At 38.1% G+C, this 21,859-nt stretch overlaps 1 protein-coding gene across 9 annotated transcripts in view; it reads left to right on the plus strand.

Moving 5' to 3' along the window:
- The window catches only part of CDC42BPA (CDC42 binding protein kinase alpha), a 199,690-nt gene that overhangs the window by 38,992 nt on the left and 138,839 nt on the right, over positions 1-21,859 (plus strand). For all 9 annotated transcript variants that reach the window (XM_054061341.1, XM_054061334.1, XM_054061336.1 and 6 more), the window contains exons 3-4: positions 10,823-10,914; positions 19,273-19,356. In XM_054061341.1, the coding sequence (XP_053917316.1) occupies positions 10,823-10,914; positions 19,273-19,356 (176 nt within the window). The remainder of the gene's footprint in view (positions 1-10,822; positions 10,915-19,272; positions 19,357-21,859) is intronic.

The following is a 21,859-nucleotide window of genomic DNA, read 5'->3' on the forward strand; positions in this document are numbered from 1 at the left end:
ATTTCCCAAATTAATGTTTAAATTATTTTCCTAGGAGAACTATTCTGTGGATACCAGGTTTCTAGAGAAAACTTTCTTAGTGTGATCTAACTTTCCTGTTAATTGCCTTTTCCACGTTTGTGTGTCAAAAGAAGTTTTAAATCAGAGAAGTTGTTACCCAAATAAAATATTTGTCATTCTTTCTTTTATTTCATTTTTAAAAATACCTGTTTTCTAGAAGAGTTGGAGGAAGTAATCAGTTGTCAAGCAGTTGTCTCTGCTGGTTATGCTAGGAGTCTGAACACAGACTCTTGCTTAAAAAAACAACAACAGAGAATAGAAAAACAAACCCCCAGAAGTAATTTCATAAGCAGAACTCACTAATAAAGCTTGGTTTCCTGTTAACTGTGCATTGTGATTGATTGGACTTGCAGTTACAGCACCTACATGGGAAGTTGCTCCTACTCATCCATCTGGTTCCCAGGGTGTTTCCCTGGGATTACGAAGCAAGAGGGTACTGTTGTAGGTGGCATGGGTTTAGGACTCTCATCTGGCACCCACCTACTTTTTTAGGGCTTGCAAAAAGTGAATTGTCTTTGAAACATCTTCTGCTTTGTCATATCTCGTTTAAGTCAGGTGATGGGTAGAAGTTATGAGCAGGCCTGGATGCAGACACGTACCGTGGCTGTGAGAGCATTGCTGCTTTCATCTCGGTGTCACTCTCTTGATGGTAATTCAGGTGTATTTATGTGTAAAGGTTTTTGTTAGTAGTGATGATGCTTAGACAAAACTATTAATTTAAAAATAAATCCATATCTGTCTGAGAGCGGTTGTAAATCTAAAGGATGAAAACCAGCTGTTTCTGAATACCCTTTCTGTTACAGTTCTTCATGAGGACTGTATTCTGCCCTTCTGGTGTGTTTGCTTTTTATGAACTAGTTGTTAAAAATGTACACAATGGCTACTGTAAATACCAGACTTCTGCTTGCTACTGTATGCAAAATTTTTAATATATGTGCCATCATTGTTTGAAAAAATAACAAGAAAGTAATCCCAAAATACCTTGTTGCGTGGGAGAGTCTTTTCCATGTGGGCAGTTAGATAAGCAGCCTATTTCCTCTGAATGATTATTGCTTACGTTGCTTACAGAAGTTCCTATATCAGGACTGAATTCAGATATTCTAGGTGTGTGTTTTTTATTGTAGATGCTTTTTGAATGCACTTTAAGATAAACTGAGGATGTTTAAACAATCAGTGGAGTATTACACATTTATCATAAATAAAGATTTGAGTGGAAAGAAGTATCAATATAGATTAGAAGTTCAGTACATTGCTCAAGAATACAGACTGTAGTCTGGAGGAAGAAGAGGTGTCATGACAAGCTGTTTGAACTGAGAACTGCTGAAAAGGGAAAGAAGATGAAGTAATTAGTAAAATTGATTTAATCATGTAATGTGGAACATGAATTATCCATAATAAAAAGAAATGTTTATGTTTGCTTGCATTTTATGGTGAGATACTTAACTTGCTTTTTTGAGTTCCATGGAACAAGGTCTTATTTGTAAAAGTGAACTATGGATTCATGTCTGTACAGGTACTTTTTTCATAGAACAAGCCTTCCGTAAACTAATTCCAGAGTGAAAAGTAGTGATTTTCTAATTTTGCTTATGACTTAATTATGACTTGTATTTTCAAGATGTTTTAGTACCTGTCACTGGAATCCATTTTTATTAGAGTGCATTGTCAATTTGAATATTTATATGAAGCATATAGATTGATGATATTTAAAAATTAAAACCACTAACTAAAATTTGGTGTATGTTACCTACTTCTGAAGTGTGATTGCTTTGAGTAAACCAAGTATTCTTTCTCCTGAAAACTGCTGCATTTGTATATAAGGAAGTGAATTCATACTTCACTTTTACACAATGAATTTGTGTTCTGTGCTCTTCTGATAAGTTGTCCAACTTCCTTATTATCCCATTACTTGTCTCAAACTTTCTTGTGTATGCTATGTCTTATCATGACTTTTCCTTTCAAGTTGGTAGCAAGCAAAACTTTTGAGACAAAAGTTGCGTAAAAGCATTCAAAGAATTTTCCAAACTCAGTGAATATTTTATGCATTTATTATCACAGCTTGCTAAGCTGTTCTTCTCCCATGCATCAGATGCATACAAGACGATCTCTCCTGACTGCATTTGGGTAAAAGAGCGTACAAAACTTTGAAAAAAGTGTATTGAATTTGAAGATTTAAGAACAGTTTGTATTGATACTAATTCTTCTCTTTAATTAGTTTATAATTTGAAACTGAAATAATGCATCATTTACAGGAAGACTGTTAATTTCACTTGCTGCCTTTTTGAACATCAGTTTGATGTCAGGTATAGATTAGGAATGCAGAACTGAACATCTTTCATTTCAAATCTTGTCCATAAAGGCAGAGTTAGGAGCATAATTGTGTGCATCTGGGTGATATTCACTACCAAGGTTCTCCAGTCCTGACAGGGACTTTTGAGGTCTGTTGCCAAGCAGATAAAAACAAGTGTCAGTGAAACCCACTGTATAGCAAAGGCTTATGAGCAGATTCATGCCATGCTTTTAAAGAGGAAACAAGGTATATTGTTACATGATATGTCAGTTTATATGGTGGGCACTTGCCTCTGTCATCCTGAAGAAGAATTTGGCTGCTGAGCTTGGCTGCATTCCTGGCCTTCTGCTCTGAGGCTCTTGCAGCTTGCTGAGAGGTGTCTGCAATAATGTGCAGTGAATTTTGGGGTAAAAGCACCATGATGGAGGAGCGAGAAACAGGACTCAAATATTTGATAAATGTGCTGCATAAGACTAGACAGGTGTGTGTTTTGACGAGTTCTAAGGGTGAGAATTTGCTAAGAATATATGGCCACAAAACTGAGTAATTTTAGAGGAGGAGAGTTTGTGGAGAGTCTGCTCAACAAACCCTTTGCAGAATATTTAGAACATACCCTTTAACTGACGAAAAAAGATTAAAAATGCTCATAGTTTTACAGAACTTCTACAGTTTTGGGGTTTTTTCCTCACATAAGATGTAATGAAACTCCTGGTATCAGGAAAAAAGCAGGTGTCTGACCTAAGTGTATTTCCTTGATGTAGGTGACTGTGAAAACAGTCTTTCCTTTTAATTATGGTTCTGAAGTGAAAGAAAGGCAGGCTGATGTTTTGTAGCTCAAGTCCTTGTTTGTTAGTGAAATAAAGAAACTTACATTTAATAGTTTAATTTAACCATTAAGGCAGGTACACTTTATTCAGTGCTGGAAAAGACTCGGGATTTGTCCTCAGAGTGCTTCTGCTGAACAGGGATTTCAGAGAACTTTATACACACAGAATTGTCCTCATATTCATATTTTTCCATGAAGTGACAAGCACACTTCATTCCTGGAACCTCGCTGCATATCCAGGGGGGATGAGATCAATCCCACCAAGTCATTGTGGCCATATTTGAGTGGTCAATCTCAACAACTCTGGGTGACAAGAAAGTAAGGGATGGTTATTGTTATCTTAGTTGTTAATCATGTTTTTTAACACATTATAGTTGAGATTCCTCCATTTATAAATCACCATTTCATTAGTCACACCTGAATGAAAAGCAAAGGCACCCAAGACTGGTGGTGATAAGAGGAGAAAGAAAATACGTATGAGAAAGGTTGGTGACTAGTGACAGAGCATCACTGAAACTGGGACTTCGGAAGAGAAATTCCAGTTGGTTAGACCAGAGTTTAAAAGGAAAAGTGAGAAAATAGAGAACTAGCAGAACTTTACTCAGGTGGTGGCATCTGTGACCAGCAGGGCAATGGGATGGGGGCCTGAAGGTAGAGAGAGACATGAAAAGCAGATGATGTACAGATGTGGAGAAAACTGAGCAAAAAACATCAGGTGTGTGGCAAAGCTGTACCGTAAATGCAGAACAAAATAAATGATAGAATTAATGGTGCCACCACTATGTTGCAAGAGTACATATTGCAGATTTCTATTGTGGTTGCAAAATACTTGTTCTTTAGAGTGGAGAGCTGTTGCTTAACAGGCAGTCATTCTTTTTCCCTTGTATTTCTTTTTCCTCCTTCCCCTCGCTTCTTGAAAGTTGCTGTATAGGTGCATGTTTATTGTAGACTATTATTTCTTTTCCTCTGATATTCCACAACACGATCTTTCACAGACAGTGAGATACGATTTTTCAAGAGCCTAATCAGATTACATGGTGATAGATCTATTTTATAGTAATGAGTAAGGGGACTAAGAATTTTACGTAAAGTATTCATTTTTGATGGCTAGTTTGTTTTGATTTTTGGAACATTCTAAACAGATCTGACTGACTTTATTTATGGCTTAAAGATCTAGCATTTTTTTTAGCAGTCCAAAACCAGCATATTGAGTTACTTTCAAATGCTGAGGAATGTGAGGTTTAAGCTTGAGTGTCAGAATTGTGTTTTAATTGACAGGTCTCTGGTTCTGTGAGAGCATGAAGGATGGAGTCTAAGCAGTGTTCTGCATTATAAGCATAAGACCACCTTTCTCCTTCTCCTTTGTTAGCCTTTCAGTTTTTCTAAATATCACAAAACATTGTTTCTATTTGCTCTTGATTTGGTCCCTAAGCATTTTTAACCTCTTTACTAGGTGGAACAGGAGTTCTGTAGTAAAGATTTTACTGACTGTGCTTCAAGAATTGCATCAGAATTCCAATGCGCAGAAGGGTGAATTAAAGTTCAGTATTTCACTTTGCTGCTGGTGTAATGTTATTTAAACATAGGGTGGTTTACTGAAATTCTTCTAACAAGAAAGAATGATAATGTGAAAAAATAATGGCCATCTCTTGATGTGGTATGGAAATATTGCCCAGATACACAGTGAATGTTTCATGAATGTGGGGTTTATTTTTCATCTGAGTCTGGGGACGGGAAAAAACAGAACAACTGTCATGTTTGAGAAAGATATTTTATTTATCTCTCTGATTTTAAAGTTCCCACTGAAAAATCTTTTGTGGTAGCTGCAGCTGAAGATAGCTGGATGATCTCCACTTGACCCAGATAAGAATTCATTACTTTTTTTCCCCCAAGATGAATAAGATCCAGAATATTATGTCTGTCTGTACTGTAGAACAGGAATTTGAGAACGTGCTTCTTATTCTTGGAAAATGCCACGTTCTTAACTTGTGCTTAAAAAATTTGGCACTTAACTGTTCATCGGGGGAAAAACATGTTCTGAGGGAGTGAAAACTGAATCTAAACTTAAAAGGTTATTTGTGCCTTATATTTTTTACATTGCCGTAACTAATATTCTGTGGCTTAGCTGCTGTCAGGGTGGACTACAGTGTTTTGCCCCTGATTTCCTCCAAATAGTTGGCAGAAACTGCAACGAAGCTTTCTTGCTCTGTTTTGGTGGGTATTGTCTCCTCTCAATAAAACTAGGCTTTAAGCATCTCTGCCTTGCTGATTGTCAGTTATTTCTTCTTTGTTTTGAGAAACAGTTTATTTTGGGAGGAGTATTCCTTCAAACGTTCTTTCTGGAGCTTTTTGAAACCTCCAGTTATGGTCTGTCTTAACTCAGAAATGCTGTTTACACATTTCTTAATCACAGCTGATAGAAGCCAATGGAAAATAAATACTTCGGTTTGGACTGAGCCAAAATAAAAACACTTGTTAAATTTCTTCCGGGAATTTAGCAGAAATTTCAAAACTGCAGAATGCCTATAAAAGCAAAGCTATTGATGGATTATTTTACTTTGTTCTTTTTTAAAGTTTTGGTTTTTTTTTTTTTTTTTTTTTCAAGGAGAATGTTAGGAAATATTGAAGAGCCTTCTGGTATTCAGTTAAGCCACAATCACTCAGGTTGTGTATTTTTTCACTTTTGCATGGGAAACCTCTCTGTATTTATGATTATTTATAAGTAGTGAAGGAAAGGAAGTTTTGTCTTGAAATGGCAGGGAGCTAATTTCCCATAGTGGTTGTTTTATTTTCCAATTTATTTCCTTCATAATGAACTTCCGTTATTGCTGTTGACAGTTCTGGTGCATACAGCTTTTAATTTCTGTATCTTTGACTTGATCTGGTATTTTACATTGAATAATGCAATGGGCAGAAGGCTGGGTTTGCTGTGTGATACCTGGATCACTAAGGAAGCACGTTTTGTAATTCCTTTGGGAAATAAGACATGGGTATCTTACTGAGCAGTTAGTGAGCCTGTTGATCCAAAAAGCAACCATGGCATGGGTAAGTAACCAAGAGGAATTCTGAAACACTGTTCTGTTCTGCTTTGTTTTCTACTTGAATCAGTTGTGGGGATACATTTTTGATTGCTGCAGCACTGTAACAGCCAACATCTCAATTGTGTTTAGTTTCAGCCCATGCCTACAGCCTCTCTGCTTTGCTGCAGAGCTTTCCTGGTGAGGGAACCGGAACTACCCTGGTGAGGGAGGAGGCAGGAGCTTACTGCCAGCTTTTCTCCTTCCCATCCAGCAGGTTAGCTCTGAAAACTGAATTTCAAGGCTAGTAATTCCCAAGCTTGACAGACAGAAACTAGAAACAGGAGAGAGAGAGCAGGGCAGGAGCCTGAGCCTGACCTTGCAAATAATGCTTCCAGTACGTTTTATTGTCTTGATGTTGTCTGGTATCACATGTATACTCACAGTACTGAACTGTGTTATCAATCATGTTTCTCTCCTTCCTGTGTTAGCTCTTCAGGAGACGGACTTTTGTCTCCAAGAGTTTAAATACTAAACCCTTTGATATTAAATGTGCTGTAAATGCAAGCAACTGGTGTCCCATCCCCCCTCCCTCCATCCCTGCCCTGATAAACAGCATGTTGAAGCTCAGTATCACTACTTCAAAACCCATTGTTTTGACTCTCTTCTGCTGTAATTAAATCTTTAGTTTCAGGTCCAGGGGTAGAATGTATGCACCTCTCTATGCCTGACTTGGCAGCTGCGGTCTTGTTGACTGTTTTTCGATGTGCTTAACATGTTACTTCAGGTGAAGTTCTAGTCAAGATTTCAACTGGAAAAAAATCTAAGTTTCAAAAGCTTGTAGAATTCTCCTTTTACTGTTTTTTATTGTTTGATGCATTATAATCATAAATGGAATGAATGGCTGGAACCTAAAATGTGGGGCAAGACCCACAGAGACTTAAATAACTTGAAGGACTAGTCACGACAGGTTCACATCATTTGAAAAAGCAGCTAAGCTTACTACTTCAGTATGTTGTTTACCTCTGTGGTGCTTGATATCAACACAGAATAGTTTTCAGAGTAGCCTCCTAAATAGGCTCTATGTATTAATTCCGAGCTTATGACCATAGAGAATGTATGAGGAAACCTGGAAGTTTTATAAAATGAACCTTGGTTTCTGCTGAGTTCAAAATCTAGTAGGAGTCAGCGGACAATCTGCCACTGATTTGGAGGAGGGAGAATTCGATTTGGCACAGCAAATGCTTATCCCTCATCTGTATGACACGTGGCTGGCATCCTTGAAAACGGATGTCTGGAAAAAATCAGTCATTCCTCTGTGTGTTTCTGTAGCTTGAATGAAGTACCGAAGGAAATGCCCATACCATCTTTTGCTCTCAAAAAAGCTGCAAAGGCAGTGCGTCACTGGTGTCAGTGATCAAGGAAACTACAGCTCCTTCTGAAAAAGTTGATGTTGTTTTCTGTTAACTGTTGTGATTCTGTTTAGGGAGATGGGGATGTAAACATGAGGGCTGCATACTGTATGTTTTAACAGAGCTGCAGTACAGGGACTGCTTTGAGCACATTGCATTTTCAAAACTTGACCTTAACAGTTTGCTGTCTTTATAACAGCTCCTATGACAATGCCAAACTAGTTGCAAAAAGACTGCCTGTTAACCTCATAGTCTGGGAAGCTGGATGTATGAAATGGCTGTCTGAAGATATGCTTTCTAAGGCCCTTTGCCAGGCCAGAGTTTCTGTATGTAAGATTGCTGTTGCTACAAGAACAGCAGATGTTTGCACAACAGACAAACAGCATTGATGATAAAGCAAACTGACCTTTTTTGGAACAAGCTACTTGGAGCACAATCCTAAGGCAATTTTCTTTCCTGTCTTTTGTTTTCTTGGACTGTATCTTTGTTCATAAAACTGCTTGGCTGTATGTTGACTTGTCTGTTGCTAGAGGTGATAAAAAAAATTAAAGGGAAGGGTTTACAAACTTTTCCACTAACAGTGATACTATGAATCATTATGCCAAATCCAAGCCTATATTTGTCAGCTGTATTTTACTGAAGTAGTTACAAGGATGTTTATTTTTCCAGTGTCCTTGTGTGAACCCTGGAAGATTCAAAAATGTAGGAATTAAAGAATGACAGGCCTTTCCTTACAATATTAAGCGAGGAAGAGTTTTCTGGTGTAAACAGCTCTTCTGTTGCTTGTTAACAAGATATTTTGCTTTGTATCCTAGCCAGGCCTATAATGGTTAAAAAATGTTGAAGTTGAGAACTACATGTTTGGTTTCTATCAGTTCTTTTTCAAGCTAAAGGGCTTTAATGACTTATTTTAATTTGTTCAGTAGTATTCGTCAGTAGTATTAGTATTGATATTAAATCACTTTGTACAGTACAGCTGAGGTTGTCCCGGTTAAGGCAGCCCATTTTGTTGTCACTTATTTTTTTTCTATTGTAAGACCTTTTAACGTGTAAAAAATTAATTGAAAGTTTAGGGAATCTCTGTGAACTTGAGTGATATACTTCTTTTTAAATTACACTTTGAAACTATTTTAAATGTAATATTAAACCTGTATTTTAATTGTATAAATAAATATTTTGAATAAAATCACTAGTTAAAGTATAAGTATCACTAAATTGAAAATCTGTGTTGTATGGCTGCATCCTCACACTTTGGATCTAAACCCTGAGGTTTTTTTTATCGTAACTTGATGTTTCTGTAGTTACAACAGATGTAACTCCTGGTAGAGATCTGATTCCTGGCATCTGAGGAGTTTCAGAAAAATTGACTAAGTTCAGACTTTACAACCTCCGCAGTTTCTGAAAGATATCATGTGTTGTACCACTAACATAATCATAGAATGGTTTGGGTTGGAAGGGACCTTGAAAGATCATCCAGTTTGAACCTGTTAGTAGAGGTGGTCTGTATTGCTTAACAGGAGAAGCTTACGCCCCTGTGTTTTTCCAGTGCTGTTTCTCAGATGTGTTTTCCAATGCTAACTTAAGGACTAGGATGAAGAAGTTTTGAGGGGTTTTTAGGTATTAAAAATACAGGTGGCTTCTGTCTTGACTCAGTCTATAAAGGGGCTTTGCAGAATAGTAGGCAGTAGGTGTGTCAACAAGGATTATATACTGCCTTGAAGGCATATGTGTTAACATCAAACTCTAAATTGAATGATGGATTATCTGTATCAGTATTAGTTAGAAAGGCAAAATACCAACTTCTAGGAGAATCCAAATTGGGTTTCTTACGTGTGTCTAGGTATAATTTAGTTGTTATATGGGGCCATTTGCTTCTGGAGCTTTTGAAAACCAATTCCCATTTCTACTTGGAAACATTATTCTGAACAAATTGTTCTGCAGTACAATGCCTGTTAGAACTCTTTGCTGCAAATAAAGCTATGCTAATTCCATCAGTCTCTGTGTAGGCAGAAGTAGACATAGATGGGTCCTTGTGACATGAAAAAGTAAGCTAAAAAGGCTTTTGCAGTCCATGTAAAACGCTTCTTTATGATGGGCTTTTTTGTTTCTTTCTTAATCCAAGTATGTGATGGTCAGTGCCTTGTCTGTTACTGAAATACTATCCCTGTTTATAGATGTGGAGGTGTGGGCAAAGAAGCTGGAGTTGCTTGTTTAGGATCATTCAGAAAGACTACCTTTGAGCCAGAAATTGAGCTTAACATTTCCTGATATCCGTTCCAGCCCTGTGTACACTGGGCTGTACAACATTTTTTTAAGGGCAACTTTTATGTACCATATTTAATATATATTTATTAGAGTTAACAGTTAACTTGGATATTTTGCATGCATGAGAGCATGTGTTGCTCAAGCAGACTGATTAGTTGTAGTGCTAAATGGGGCTGAAAGAGAGGAACAGTCTTGATACTGTTTCCTTGCAATTAGGTTACTTGACTGGAATACAATACCTTAATTGCTTACCGGTTTCAAAGATATTATAGAAGAGGGAAAAAAAGAAGAGGGGAATAAAGCTTACCTTTATGTACACGTTGGTTTTTTTTGTCCAATGAGTGTGTTAATAATGCCTTGAATACAAGTGTTCTTGCTTCCAGAATCCAAGAACTGACAATTAGGTGTCCCTTGTCTTGAAGAAGAGATCTCAAAAAATATTGCATGATACATCATCTAGGCCAGTGTTGCTCTTTTAGTTACCATTCATCAGCGTTTTAATTACTTATTGAATATAGTATTGTTTTGCTGTTTAGCAGAGAAATTAATGTTGTCCAAGGTGAAATTCTCATTATATTATACTTCACTTTTGCAGCCAGAGTTGTTATTAACAACATAGTGCACAGATGCACTGGGGGTCTATGAACTTGAAATGCTGTAGAAAAATATAGTGAGCTTGAATGTTTTTTTCCCTTTAAATTTTTTTTAAAAATCTAAAGTAAGTTTACTTCATATACTTCTTGTCACAGCAGTTTTGGCTTAGTTCTTACTGGTCATTATTTCTAGCTTTAAGCTTCATTATACTACATTAGGGAATGTAGGTACATAAGCAAAATAGTCTGTTATTTTCAGGTCTCTGATTACATCTATTTTATGTTACTGTTAACTTGTTTGTTTTTTTGGTTTTAGTATTTTTTTTTTCTTTTTATGTGATTGAGATTTTCCTTTGTTTCAGCCAAACCTTTTACATCTAAAGTGAAACAGATGCGACTACATAAAGAAGATTTTGAAATCCTGAAAGTGATTGGTCGAGGAGCCTTTGGGGAGGTATGTATGTGAAGGAGGTGGAAGGAAGCATTTAAATAATGCTCTTGCAGATCTGCAGCACTGAGGAGAAACAGTTAATAGTGGTGTATAATTTTTTACATTATTGAGTCATTATGGATATCTTAGGCCCACCTGATGTTTGATGTAATACATTTTGATTTATATATTCTTTGACAGCTCTTTTAAAGTCTTTTAAATTTTGAGAGAAGGCAAGTTCACATGGATTAAAAGACCATGTTTCAAGTGTCTGATGATAAATCATTTGCATGGCTGTGATTCTTTCCAGTCAGCAGATGGAGGCCGGTGAGTTACTGATCTAGCCATTTCTAATCATCCTTATAACTAAATAGCTGGAAAGTACTTTTCAGTAACTTAAATAGCCAAATATTGATATTGACATTCTAAGAACGCAGAGAAATCGTTCTATCTCTGTCACTTCGTTTCCTGTTTTTAATGAGTGTAGGAATATTTTTCATGTATTTCTTTTAAAGAGTTTAGCAAATGTTAATTTTGCAGTTGTCACCTACTGCTATACAAAACTATATAATTTCTTTGCTGCTTTTTAAGCTATCTCTTATTTGAAGTCATCAAACAAGACTATTGATCACTAGGTTTTATGCTAGGCATGTTAGATTATATAGGTTGAAGGAACTTGATCAAACGTTAGCTTCCTGCCTCTTCTTAAGTTCATGTGCTTTCTTCATGTAGGACACTGTGCATGTAGAAAGAGCAACCTAATATATATCAGTGCCTTGAATTTTTGATAGCCATATATACAAAGGATGGAGAGAGTATGTAAGGCTTCTGCAAGAGGTGTTCCATGCTGCCTGAAAATACGTGTGAACTGTAACCCAAAGTATAATGAAAATATTCTTTTGACAATGTCTTCATTGCTTTTGGAACTAGAAATGGTGGTGTTTTTCACTTCTGTTTGGTATGAGAGCATCTTTGGAGGCTCTGTGGCATATGACAGAGAAGAGATGGTTTCAGATTCACTGACATATTTGCGTCATGTGTGAAAATTAGTCTTTTGTAGGCTGTGGTTATGGAAGAGTGGTCTTCTGTAGTCACTATGCAGGAAGCAGGGTTTTTTACTCTAGTGTATGTTACTACATGCACTGCCTTCTTGCAGATACATTTATTTAGCTGCTTTATCACTTTTGGTTGTATGTGCTCCATCTGGAGTAAGCCTTCTTTATAGATGAAACTGAAGGCTGAATTTACTCTTGGATAATTTATAGTTAGTCTGAACTTTTGCCACAAAGAGAATGTTGCATTCTTCATTTGACATAAATGCTTCTGATTAAAACATCAGCTTTTCTCAGTGCTGCCATAGTAGTTGCAGCTGAGTTCATGTACAGGTTGTATAAGGTGTAAAAAGAAAAATAATGGTGAGTCCTTTCTTGTCACATGTATCATATGTGAAACCTGTCTTATGTTTTTAAGAAAAGTAATTTTTGTGTAATAAATCAGCATCAAACTCCACAGGAGCTAAATAAAACACACAAAAAAAAGTACATCTTTATCAGGAAACTTCTTTGTGGTGAATCATCCCATGAATAGTAACTTTCTCATCCTTTTCTGGGGACAGCCTGTAAGTAATTAATTCTCCTCTTTAGGAACAGTGTTTCTTTCTAATTCCTTATCTGAGAAAAATACCATGAATTTACTCAATTGTTAAAATCTTTAGTAAAAGAAAAACTGAAAATTTTCTCAGTGAAGATTTTTGGGTTTGTATGTTATTAATGTAGGACTTAGTAATTTGCCAGGGTATATGTAAAATTCTTTCCAGCAAACTATATATGAGACCAAGGTTGCTCTAGGTTACTGGGAGGAGTAATTTTTGCCTCCTGAATCAACATAATTCTGAAATTCTGTTGACTACAAAGTTAGTGCAAGTTTTCTTTGGCACAATCTCAGACTTGTTCTTATTTTGATTTTTACACTACTCAATTTCTTCAGTTTGCATAGTCAAGAAATATTTCCCCTTCTGTTTTTACAAGTTTCATGTAGACAAAAAGTAGTTAGTTATTCCTTCTAACTGTAAGGAAGTTGTAAGTTTATTGTTCCTGGTTTTCTTTTTCCCATTGCTCTGCTTGCTGCCAGTCTAAGAATGCTTTGTTTTTGTCAAATTAATGACATACCCCTTCCCTCTGTGTGTGTACATTTACTTGCTTAAAGTATTATGTAAGAGAGTTTAGAAAGCACAGATGTTTTGCTTGGAGGAGGATGGTTATCCTGGTAAAATTAATAATGTGTCATCAGGTGTTTCATCGTGCTGGCTTCAGGCAGCATGGCTGTAGAAACTTAACTCTAAATAAGAAGACTTTAAACTTAGGAGTTAGAGTACTGCTAGGGAAGTTGAAGCAACTAGGCTACAGCTGTTAGTGGTGTCTCTCAGCAGTATGAATGTATAGCTTATGGAAGGTTCTAGCTAATGCCAAAGTCTTCAGTTAATGCTGTTATTGTTTAATAAAAGGTTCAGTGCTTGCTTATCCTAGCAAATATTATAATGTTACACTGTTGATATTTTGAAGATTAATTTTGTTGATCTGAGAACTGGTTAATTAATCTTAAATTTTGGCATCCGGTTATGAACAGTTACATTTGCTCTTCCTCTTTCTGGAGGGCTGCCTACTTTTGATAAACAAGAAATGCTATGTTGGGATATAAACTCTTCAGGCGGGACAGGAAGGGTAGGAAAGGAGGCGGGGTAGCCCTCTATGTTAAAGAGTGCTTTGATACTCTTGAACTGGATTACGGTGAGGATGGGACCAAATGCCTATGGGTTAAAATCAGAGGAGCCCACAAGAAGGGGGACTTTGTGATAGGAGTCTGTTACAGACCACCCAGCCAAGAAGAAGCAGCTGAGGAGTTCTTCTGTAAACAGCTGGGGACAGTCTCTAAATCTCTGCCTCTTGTCCTTGTGGGAGACTTTAACTTTCCGGATGTCTGCTGGGAGTACAATACAGCAGAAAGGAAACAGTCTAGGAGGTTCCTGGAGTGCATGGAAGACAACTTCCTTGCACAACTGGTTAGCGAACCAACAAGGGAGGGTGCCTTCCTAGACTTGCTGTTTGTGAATAGAGAAGGTCTTGTTGGGGATTTGACGGTTGGAGGACGCCTGGGACTAAGCGATCATGAGAAGATAGGGTTTTCAGTTCTAGGTGGGATAAAGAAGGGGGTTAGCAAAACAGTCACATTAAACTTCCAGAGGGCAGACTTTGGCCTGTTCAGAAGGTTGATTAGCAAAGTCCCGTGGGAAACAGTCCTTCAGGGCAAGGGAGCCCACGAGGGTTGGGCGCTCTTGAAAAATGAAATCCTAGCAGCTCAAGAGCAAGCCATCCCTGTGTTCCGGAAAAGGAGCCGGCGGCGGGAAAAGCCAGCTTGGTGGAGCAGGGAGATCTCAAGATGTGTCAATAATAATAAGCAGCTCTATGTGCTTTGGAGGAAAGGACAGGCATCTTGGGTGGACTACAGGGAGGAAGTGAGATCGTGCAGGGAAAAAATCAGGAGGTCCAAGGCCCAACTAGAAATAAAACTTGCTAAGTCTGTGAAAGACAACAAAAAGTCTTTCTACAAGTACATTAACAGGAAAAGGAGGACGAGGGAGAATATCCAGTCTCTATTGGATGCAGAAGGAATAACAGTGACAGGGGATAAGGACAAGGCTGAGGTACTTAATGCCTTCTTCGCCTCAGTCTTTAATAGCAAAGAAAGTTGTTCCTTCTGTTTACAAATCCAAGAGTTAGAGGGGCAGAATGAGGCTCCCATGATCCAAGAGGAGGCGGTTAGAGACTTGCTTGCCCAGCTGAACTCCCACAAGTCTATGGGGCCGGATGGGATCCACCCAAGAGTATTGAAGGAGCTGCGGGTGTCCTTTCCAAACCCCTATCCATCATCTTCCAGCGGTCCTGGCTGACTGGGGAAGTTCCACTAGACTGGAGGCTGGCTGATGTTGTGCCCATATACAAGAAGGGTTGCAGAGAGGATCCGGGGAACTACAGGCCTGTCAGTCTGACCTCAGTGCCGGGGAAAGTCATGGAACAGGTAATCTTGAGTGCTGTCATGAAGCACATGCAAGAGAACCGGGTGATCAGGCCCAGTCAACATGGGTTTACAAAAGGCAGATCTTGCCAAACTAACCTGATCACCTTCTATGACAAAATGACTCGACTACTGGATGGGGGAAAGGCTATGGATGTAGTCTTCTTAGACTTCAGTAAAGCCTTTGACACAGTTTCTCACAGCATTCTGCTTCAGAAACTGTCAGCCTCTGGCCTGGACAGGAGTACACTCTCCTGGGTTGAAAACTGGTTGGATGGCCGGGTCCAGAGAGTGGTGGTCAATGGAGTTAACTCCAGCTGGAGGCCAGTCACAAGTGGAGTTCCTCAGGGCTCAGTACTAGGTCCAGCTCTGTTCAATGTCTTTATCAATGACCTGGATGAAGGCATCGAGTGCACCCTCAGCAAGTTTGCAGATGACACTAAGCTGGGAGGAAGTGTGGATCTGCTGGAGGGTAGGGAGGCTCTGCAAAGGGATCTGAACAGGCTGGACCGCTGGGCCGAGACCAATGGCATGAGGTTTAACAAGGCCAAATGCCGGGTCCTGCACTTGGTGCACAACAACCCTATGCAGCGCTACAGACTGGGGGAAGAATGGCTGGAGAGCTGCACGGAAGAGAAGGACCTGGGGGTGTTGGTTGACAGCCAACTGAACGTGAGCCAGCAGTGTGCCCAGGTGGCTAAGAAGGCCAATGGAATCTTGGCTTGTATCAGAAATGGGGTCACCAGCAGGTTCAGGGAGGTTATTCTCCCTCTGTACTCGGCACTGGTGAGACTGCACCTCGAATACTGTGTTCAGTTCTGGGCCCGTCACCACAAGAAGGATGTTGAGGTTCTGGAGCATGTCCAGAGAAGAGCAACGAAGCTGGTGAGGGGGTGGTGAAGTCGGATGAGGAGTGTCTGAGAGAGCTGGGGTTGTTTAGCCTGGAGAAGAGGAGGCTGAGGGGAGACCTTATTACTCTCTACAACTACCTGAAAGGAGGTTGTGGAGAGGAGGGAGCTGGCCTCTTCTCCCAAGTGACACAGGGGACAGGACAAGAGGGAATGGCCTGAAGTTCCACCAGGGGAGGTTCAGGTTGGATATCAGAAAAAAATTCTTCACAGAAAGAGTCATTGGGCTCTGGAAAAGGCTGCCCAGGGAGGTGGTTGAGTCGCCTTCCCTGGAGGGGAACTCAATCCTTTTTAAGGAACGAGTGGATGAAGTGCTTGGGGACATGGTTTAGGGAGTGTTAGGAATGGTTGGACTCGATGATCCAATGGGTCCTTTCCAACCTTGTGATTCTGTGAATGCAGTACTGAGTTGTTGTTGTTGTTATTTCAATTTAAATAGCTTCTATTTTAACTTTTGTCTGTATAAGGCTGTTGCTTTTTAAGTAAAGGAAATGTGCAGACATGTACCATAGAGACAAATAGCCAAGTTTGAGACAGAAGATGTCTGACAGGATGCCAGACTGTAGTGCTGTTTGTGGGAAATATGGAAAACTGTTAGAGGCATGAGAAAAAACCCGATCTGACTAAAGCAAGATGTTTACATCAGCACATACCAATCATTGTTGGGCTGCTCACAGGAAAATATAAATTTTAAAAAACCCCAACCTCTTCAATTTTAAGAAATTCTAGTAGCAAGACACTTCAGGAAAACTAGACAGGAACAATTGCTCTTTCTTCTGTCTTGACAGCTTCATTGCAGAAAGCAGACAATCGAAACAGCACTGTGTGTATTTGGGGCTCTGTATGTGTATGTAAACACTGCCTGGATCTGTAATCATCTTTCAGAATTTTTTGTTGCAATTAAACTGTATCACATTGCTCATTGCTGAATTGTAAGGCTTTTCTTTAACTGTCCTGAAGTTAATTTTAGAATTTACTTTCATAAAAGACTGAGACACCCCCAAAAACATGCTGTGATCGCACAAAAATGGTGATGTTTTGTGTGTCTCGGTGTGTGATGGTTATTGATATGGAATAACATTAATGGCTTTCTGACTGATTGTAAACACAGCTGGTAAACATGAGGTTATTTTTGTTCTTTAATCACTCTTCAATACTATTACACATCTACAGAAGCAATGAAGCCCTTGATCTTTTTTCACTGAAGGCCTATGTTCCAGCTTTTAACCAGAGGCAGTGCTGTAGCTCTTTTGGTTGTGTCCATGTGAATGCTGTGTAGGAGACTTTAAATTTAGGTAGATGTGCAGTCAGCCTATGTGTTTCAATAAGTCTTTTGCAGAATAAGACAGTGAGCAAGCTACAGGCAAGAAGTTGGACTTGAAATACATATATTATCTTATGCCTCTGTCTGCCTGTACTACAATGGTTAATGGTGAGGAAAAACTCATTTTTCGTGCTGGGCAGCAGCAGTCTAAGTCAATTCTGGGACAATTTTTATTTTTTTTTCCTGTGACAGTCCTAAAATCCTTAAAGGTCTTCAGGACAGAATTACATTGTAGCTTCATACCAGAGACTGCATCATTGCAAAAGGGCTCCCTGTCATCCAAGGTAGGATACAGTTTGAACACTGGCTAGTGTCAGTGTTAAGGTCTCTTGTCCTGGTATTTCTTGTTAGAAGTTGATGCAGGTACGACTTATTATGAGCAAGAGAGCAGACATCCTTTATGAATTAAAATTAGATTACAGTTTAAAGCAACAATCTTATTTTCATGTTTCAAATCTGAAAGTATCTTGAGGTATCTGTAAGTGTGGACTTGAGCCTTATTTGTCATACATAAAGTAACCTTTAAAAATTCCATTTCATAAGCTAGTTTAAACAAGTAAATGTAGTACCTTTCTGTCTTCTCTCCTTTTTGTATCTCCCTGCAACTCGCACCTCTGTGCAACCCTGGAACGCAGCAGGGCTGAAATCGGGGCTGATAATGCATTGGTTCACATGTGGGAATTGACAGCTGCTTTATCTGTGAATCTATAGCTAAGCAAGACATACACATAGTTTAGACGTATAGCTTTAGTTTAGACATCTGAGTATTGCAGTCCTTCAGCCTGTGCTTTTCCAGTGTCTGTAAACCTGCTGCTAACACATTGGAAGATGGTTGAAAGAGGTTTGCATGACACTTTTGTCAAACTGCCTGATCTGTTATTTTCTTTTATGTTATCACTGTCTCCACACATAGGTGGTTTACTGACTATGAAAGACATAGAAGGAACGTGTGATTCAACCTTAGTATTTTTTTGTCACTGGCCTGCCGGATGAAGGTGATTTTAATCTGTGTGATAGCATGTTGATTTGTAACCAGATGCACATAGCAATAAACTCTTACCTGCTTAAGCCTTAAGATTTACTTGAAAAGGAAGAGGCAGAATGGGTTAGTTGGAGAATGGTAGTTAAACTATACTGATTGCAGAACTTTCCTGTAGGTGGGATGGTAGTACAGGAGTCTGATCTAGTTCTGATCAGGATCTGTAGTTCTGTGGCAGATTCATGGCCATTGTGGGTTAGATATTGAGCTTTCCATATCCTGGAAAGCCCAGAACTGTGAAAATATGTTTATGTAAACTACTTCCAGCCCTCTTTCCTAAAAATATTCCATGTTAGCTTAACAAAACTCATATTCTCAGGGAAGGACTGTATCAGTTGTTTTTGTTAATTTATTGTTGGATAGGCCTATGGCATCTCATGTTTCAGAAGCAATGATAGGAAGGTGGGCTTGTGTTTTGCTTTCTCTAGAAAGTGTGGATTTCACCATTTCCCTGCCACTGGCAACAGGCATGATAAAGTGCTCATTGAACTTCACACGGAAAAATATGAAATAATACTTTACTACATCTCTGAAGAAAGTAAAGTCCATTATTTGAATTGAGAGTGGAAGTTGTTTAATAGCAAACCTACAGTCTAATTTGTGTCTAAAACCTAAAATATATTATTTATTTTGTTTTTAAGAAACTACTACATTGTTGTCTTTCCTTGGTGATTCTGTAATTTAAATTATTGCATGGGACTGAGGTCAAGGAACATAGAAGCATACAGCCAGTGATAGCCTTGTGATGGCATGATAGAGCAAGAAGTGTGATGGTGAGAATTACCACTGTTCATCAACAGTCACCTAGAAAAAAACAATATGTAATGAAAATGTTATATGTAATGAAAGCTAAAATGGACTTGGAACTTTCACAGAATAGATGTCTTGTACTGTTGTGAAGTTACTACTTTCTTGATAGTGATGGTATGATATTCTGTGGATAGTAAAGTGTCCAGAAGACTGAAGAAAAAAACACCAAAACAGCAAATAGTATGTGTTTTCATGTTATATTTTATTTATCTTCTGTTTATCTTTTCCAGGTTGCAGTAGTAAAACTGAAGAATGCAGATAAAGTTTTTGCCATGAAAATACTTAATAAATGGGAGATGCTGAAGAGAGCCGAAGTAAGTGTAGAGTTATTTTTCTGTAACCATGCGCCCTCTTACTCTGTTGAGTCTTTCCACGAGACTTTTTGTGTATAGAGGGATTGAGAAGGTTCTTCGCTTCTTACTGACAATATGAAAATTAATATTATAATAATAATCTCAAAGCATTTCATCAAAAGAGTTTAAATGGTATGAAATCTTGACTTGGCTGGATGTCTGTAACTGCTCAGGAATTGCTGACTATATGAGCAGTCTTTTATTGCTTTTATTCCAATTAGAGATGTGGTCTTTAGCAAGTATATTGCATGGTAAGAAGTAATTGCAGAACTATAACTCATCAAGCCTGTTAGTTCATGAGTAGTTAGAACTTAGTCAGGGTCTAATGGGTAGATTGAAAAATTAGAAAGGTAAGAGTTTCAAATTAATAATAGTAATTAACTTTAGAAAAAAATCTGTGTCCAGACAAATTAAAGCCAATTTCTGATGTGTGCACATCCTTTCTCTTTTAATGAAAATGTTATCACATTTATAAATGTTATAAATGGCATAAATATAAATGGCATGCAGATTGTGGTTACACGCACATGATGTGTTTCCTCTTTATCCAGAAGTTATTCAGATATTGAGCAATCTGGTGTTAATCTCCATACAAAGAGGTATTGCTCTCCAAGGCAGATGTCATTACAGTAAGTTTTATTATTTCAGTGAAAAAGAAGTGACTAGAGATAAAGTTCTACTCTACTTCTAAATATACCCTTTTAAAGTCAGTTTAAAAGCTATTTCTTTCCATTAAATTAGAATTATAAATAGGTTTGAAAGATTTTTCTCTATGCAAGGTATTAAAAATACTCTTCCCATGGGTGCAGCTGAGTTTCTGAAAGTCAGAACTGTTAGCCTAAAAAGAATTACAGCTGTTTTTTCATGTAACTGAAAAGAGAACCACCTGGAGTGAAAATGCATTAGAAAGCATGACCTTCAACAACTGTAACCTATTGTTTTAAAATGTTGATGAATGCATCTCACTTGTTACTACTGCTAGGGAGAATGAGCATTTTGACTCTGTTAGCAACATGCTGCACTAACGCTGAAATACACAGGAAAATAATATAGTCCAAAAATGCAAGACAAGTGTATAGGTGGGTGTATACAGAAATAAGTCTTTCTTATATCCCTGTAAGATCCTTATATCCCACCTGTGAGAGATGGGAGTTAGTTCTAACGGGGCAAAAATGGAGTATGTATTCAAAGAAGGTTTGTGAATGTCAGATTAAAGTTGGTGACTGCAGTCTCTGAGAATAATTGTATGCAAAAACTTTGTTACAATGCAGTTATACAGATTGTGAGGTCAGTGTTCTCTTTTGCGTTATAAAGAGTGTAAGTTTGCCAAATACTTGGCACTGTTGAAAACTCCAAGGTGTGATGTATTACTGGAGAGATTACAAGGAGCAGTTGAGAGTGTGCCAGAGCTTGTTGTTACACTCTCAGACCTGTTACCCTGAATGCTGGCAATAACTTGCAGTTAAAACGTGTGCTGTGGTGTTGCCAGGAGAGATGAGGACAAATACGGTGCTGCATGGAAGCAGTCAGCACTCCTGGAAGTTGTGAACTCTGAGCTGTAAGGACATGAGTACCAAATAGCTGAGTGGCCTGATTTTTTTTCTTATGAGCCATCATAGTATTATAGATATAACCAAAGCACTAAGTTAGCTTTGCTGTGAGAGAGACTTGGATCAGATTACCTCTGGAGGTCTCTGCCGTAAATTAACGTAAAGCTCACAAACAACTTGGAGTCTTTGGCCATTACTGCCCCAGCTGTGACCTACTGTGGTAATAGCTGATGCTATATGCTGATAGACATACTGCCTGGAAGTGGGCATCTAGAGTGCTCAAGGAATACATGGTCTTTTGTTAAATCATGGCAAAACCAAGTGGAATTACATATGCTCTAGAAACTAATCCTGTTAGTTGTGTCATAACAAGCAGAGAAACTATATGTAATTTATCCTTGTGAAAACAAGAGCTCACAGTATCTCTTTCTGAAATACATCAAGAGCTTACAAACAAGAAAGGAAAAAAATCAAGCTGAAGCATAGAACAGCTTGTCTTCTTTCTGAAGGTCATCCTTTCTTCTTTTCCCATCCCTTAGTCCATTTTTTATTTAATAACCTTTGAGGATATTTGTTTAAATAATATTTTGTTATTTTCCCAGATTTCACTTATTTATCTCATGCATTTTTGCCATTATTGAAGTATACTACCTTTATTTTTTCTGGTCTGCATTGTTCTTTTTTTATTCACCAAAGGAACACTTGATATGGTTTATTTGCTTGGAAGAAGAATTATTTTTTGCTCTGTTTTTACTGCACATGTTCTCGTGAATAGCTCAGTCTAAAATGATGTTTCTCTTTTCATTCTTCACTCTCCAAATCTTATTGCCAACAATAACTATATCAGTGTTCTGGTATTTATCTATTGTTTTAGAAAATGAAATTGAAAAATGAAAAGGAAACGGCTTGGACTT

Source organism: Cuculus canorus, chromosome 3 (genome assembly GCF_017976375.1).
Source record: "Cuculus canorus isolate bCucCan1 chromosome 3, bCucCan1.pri, whole genome shotgun sequence".
NCBI classification, from domain to species: Eukaryota; Metazoa; Chordata; class Aves; order Cuculiformes; family Cuculidae; genus Cuculus; species Cuculus canorus.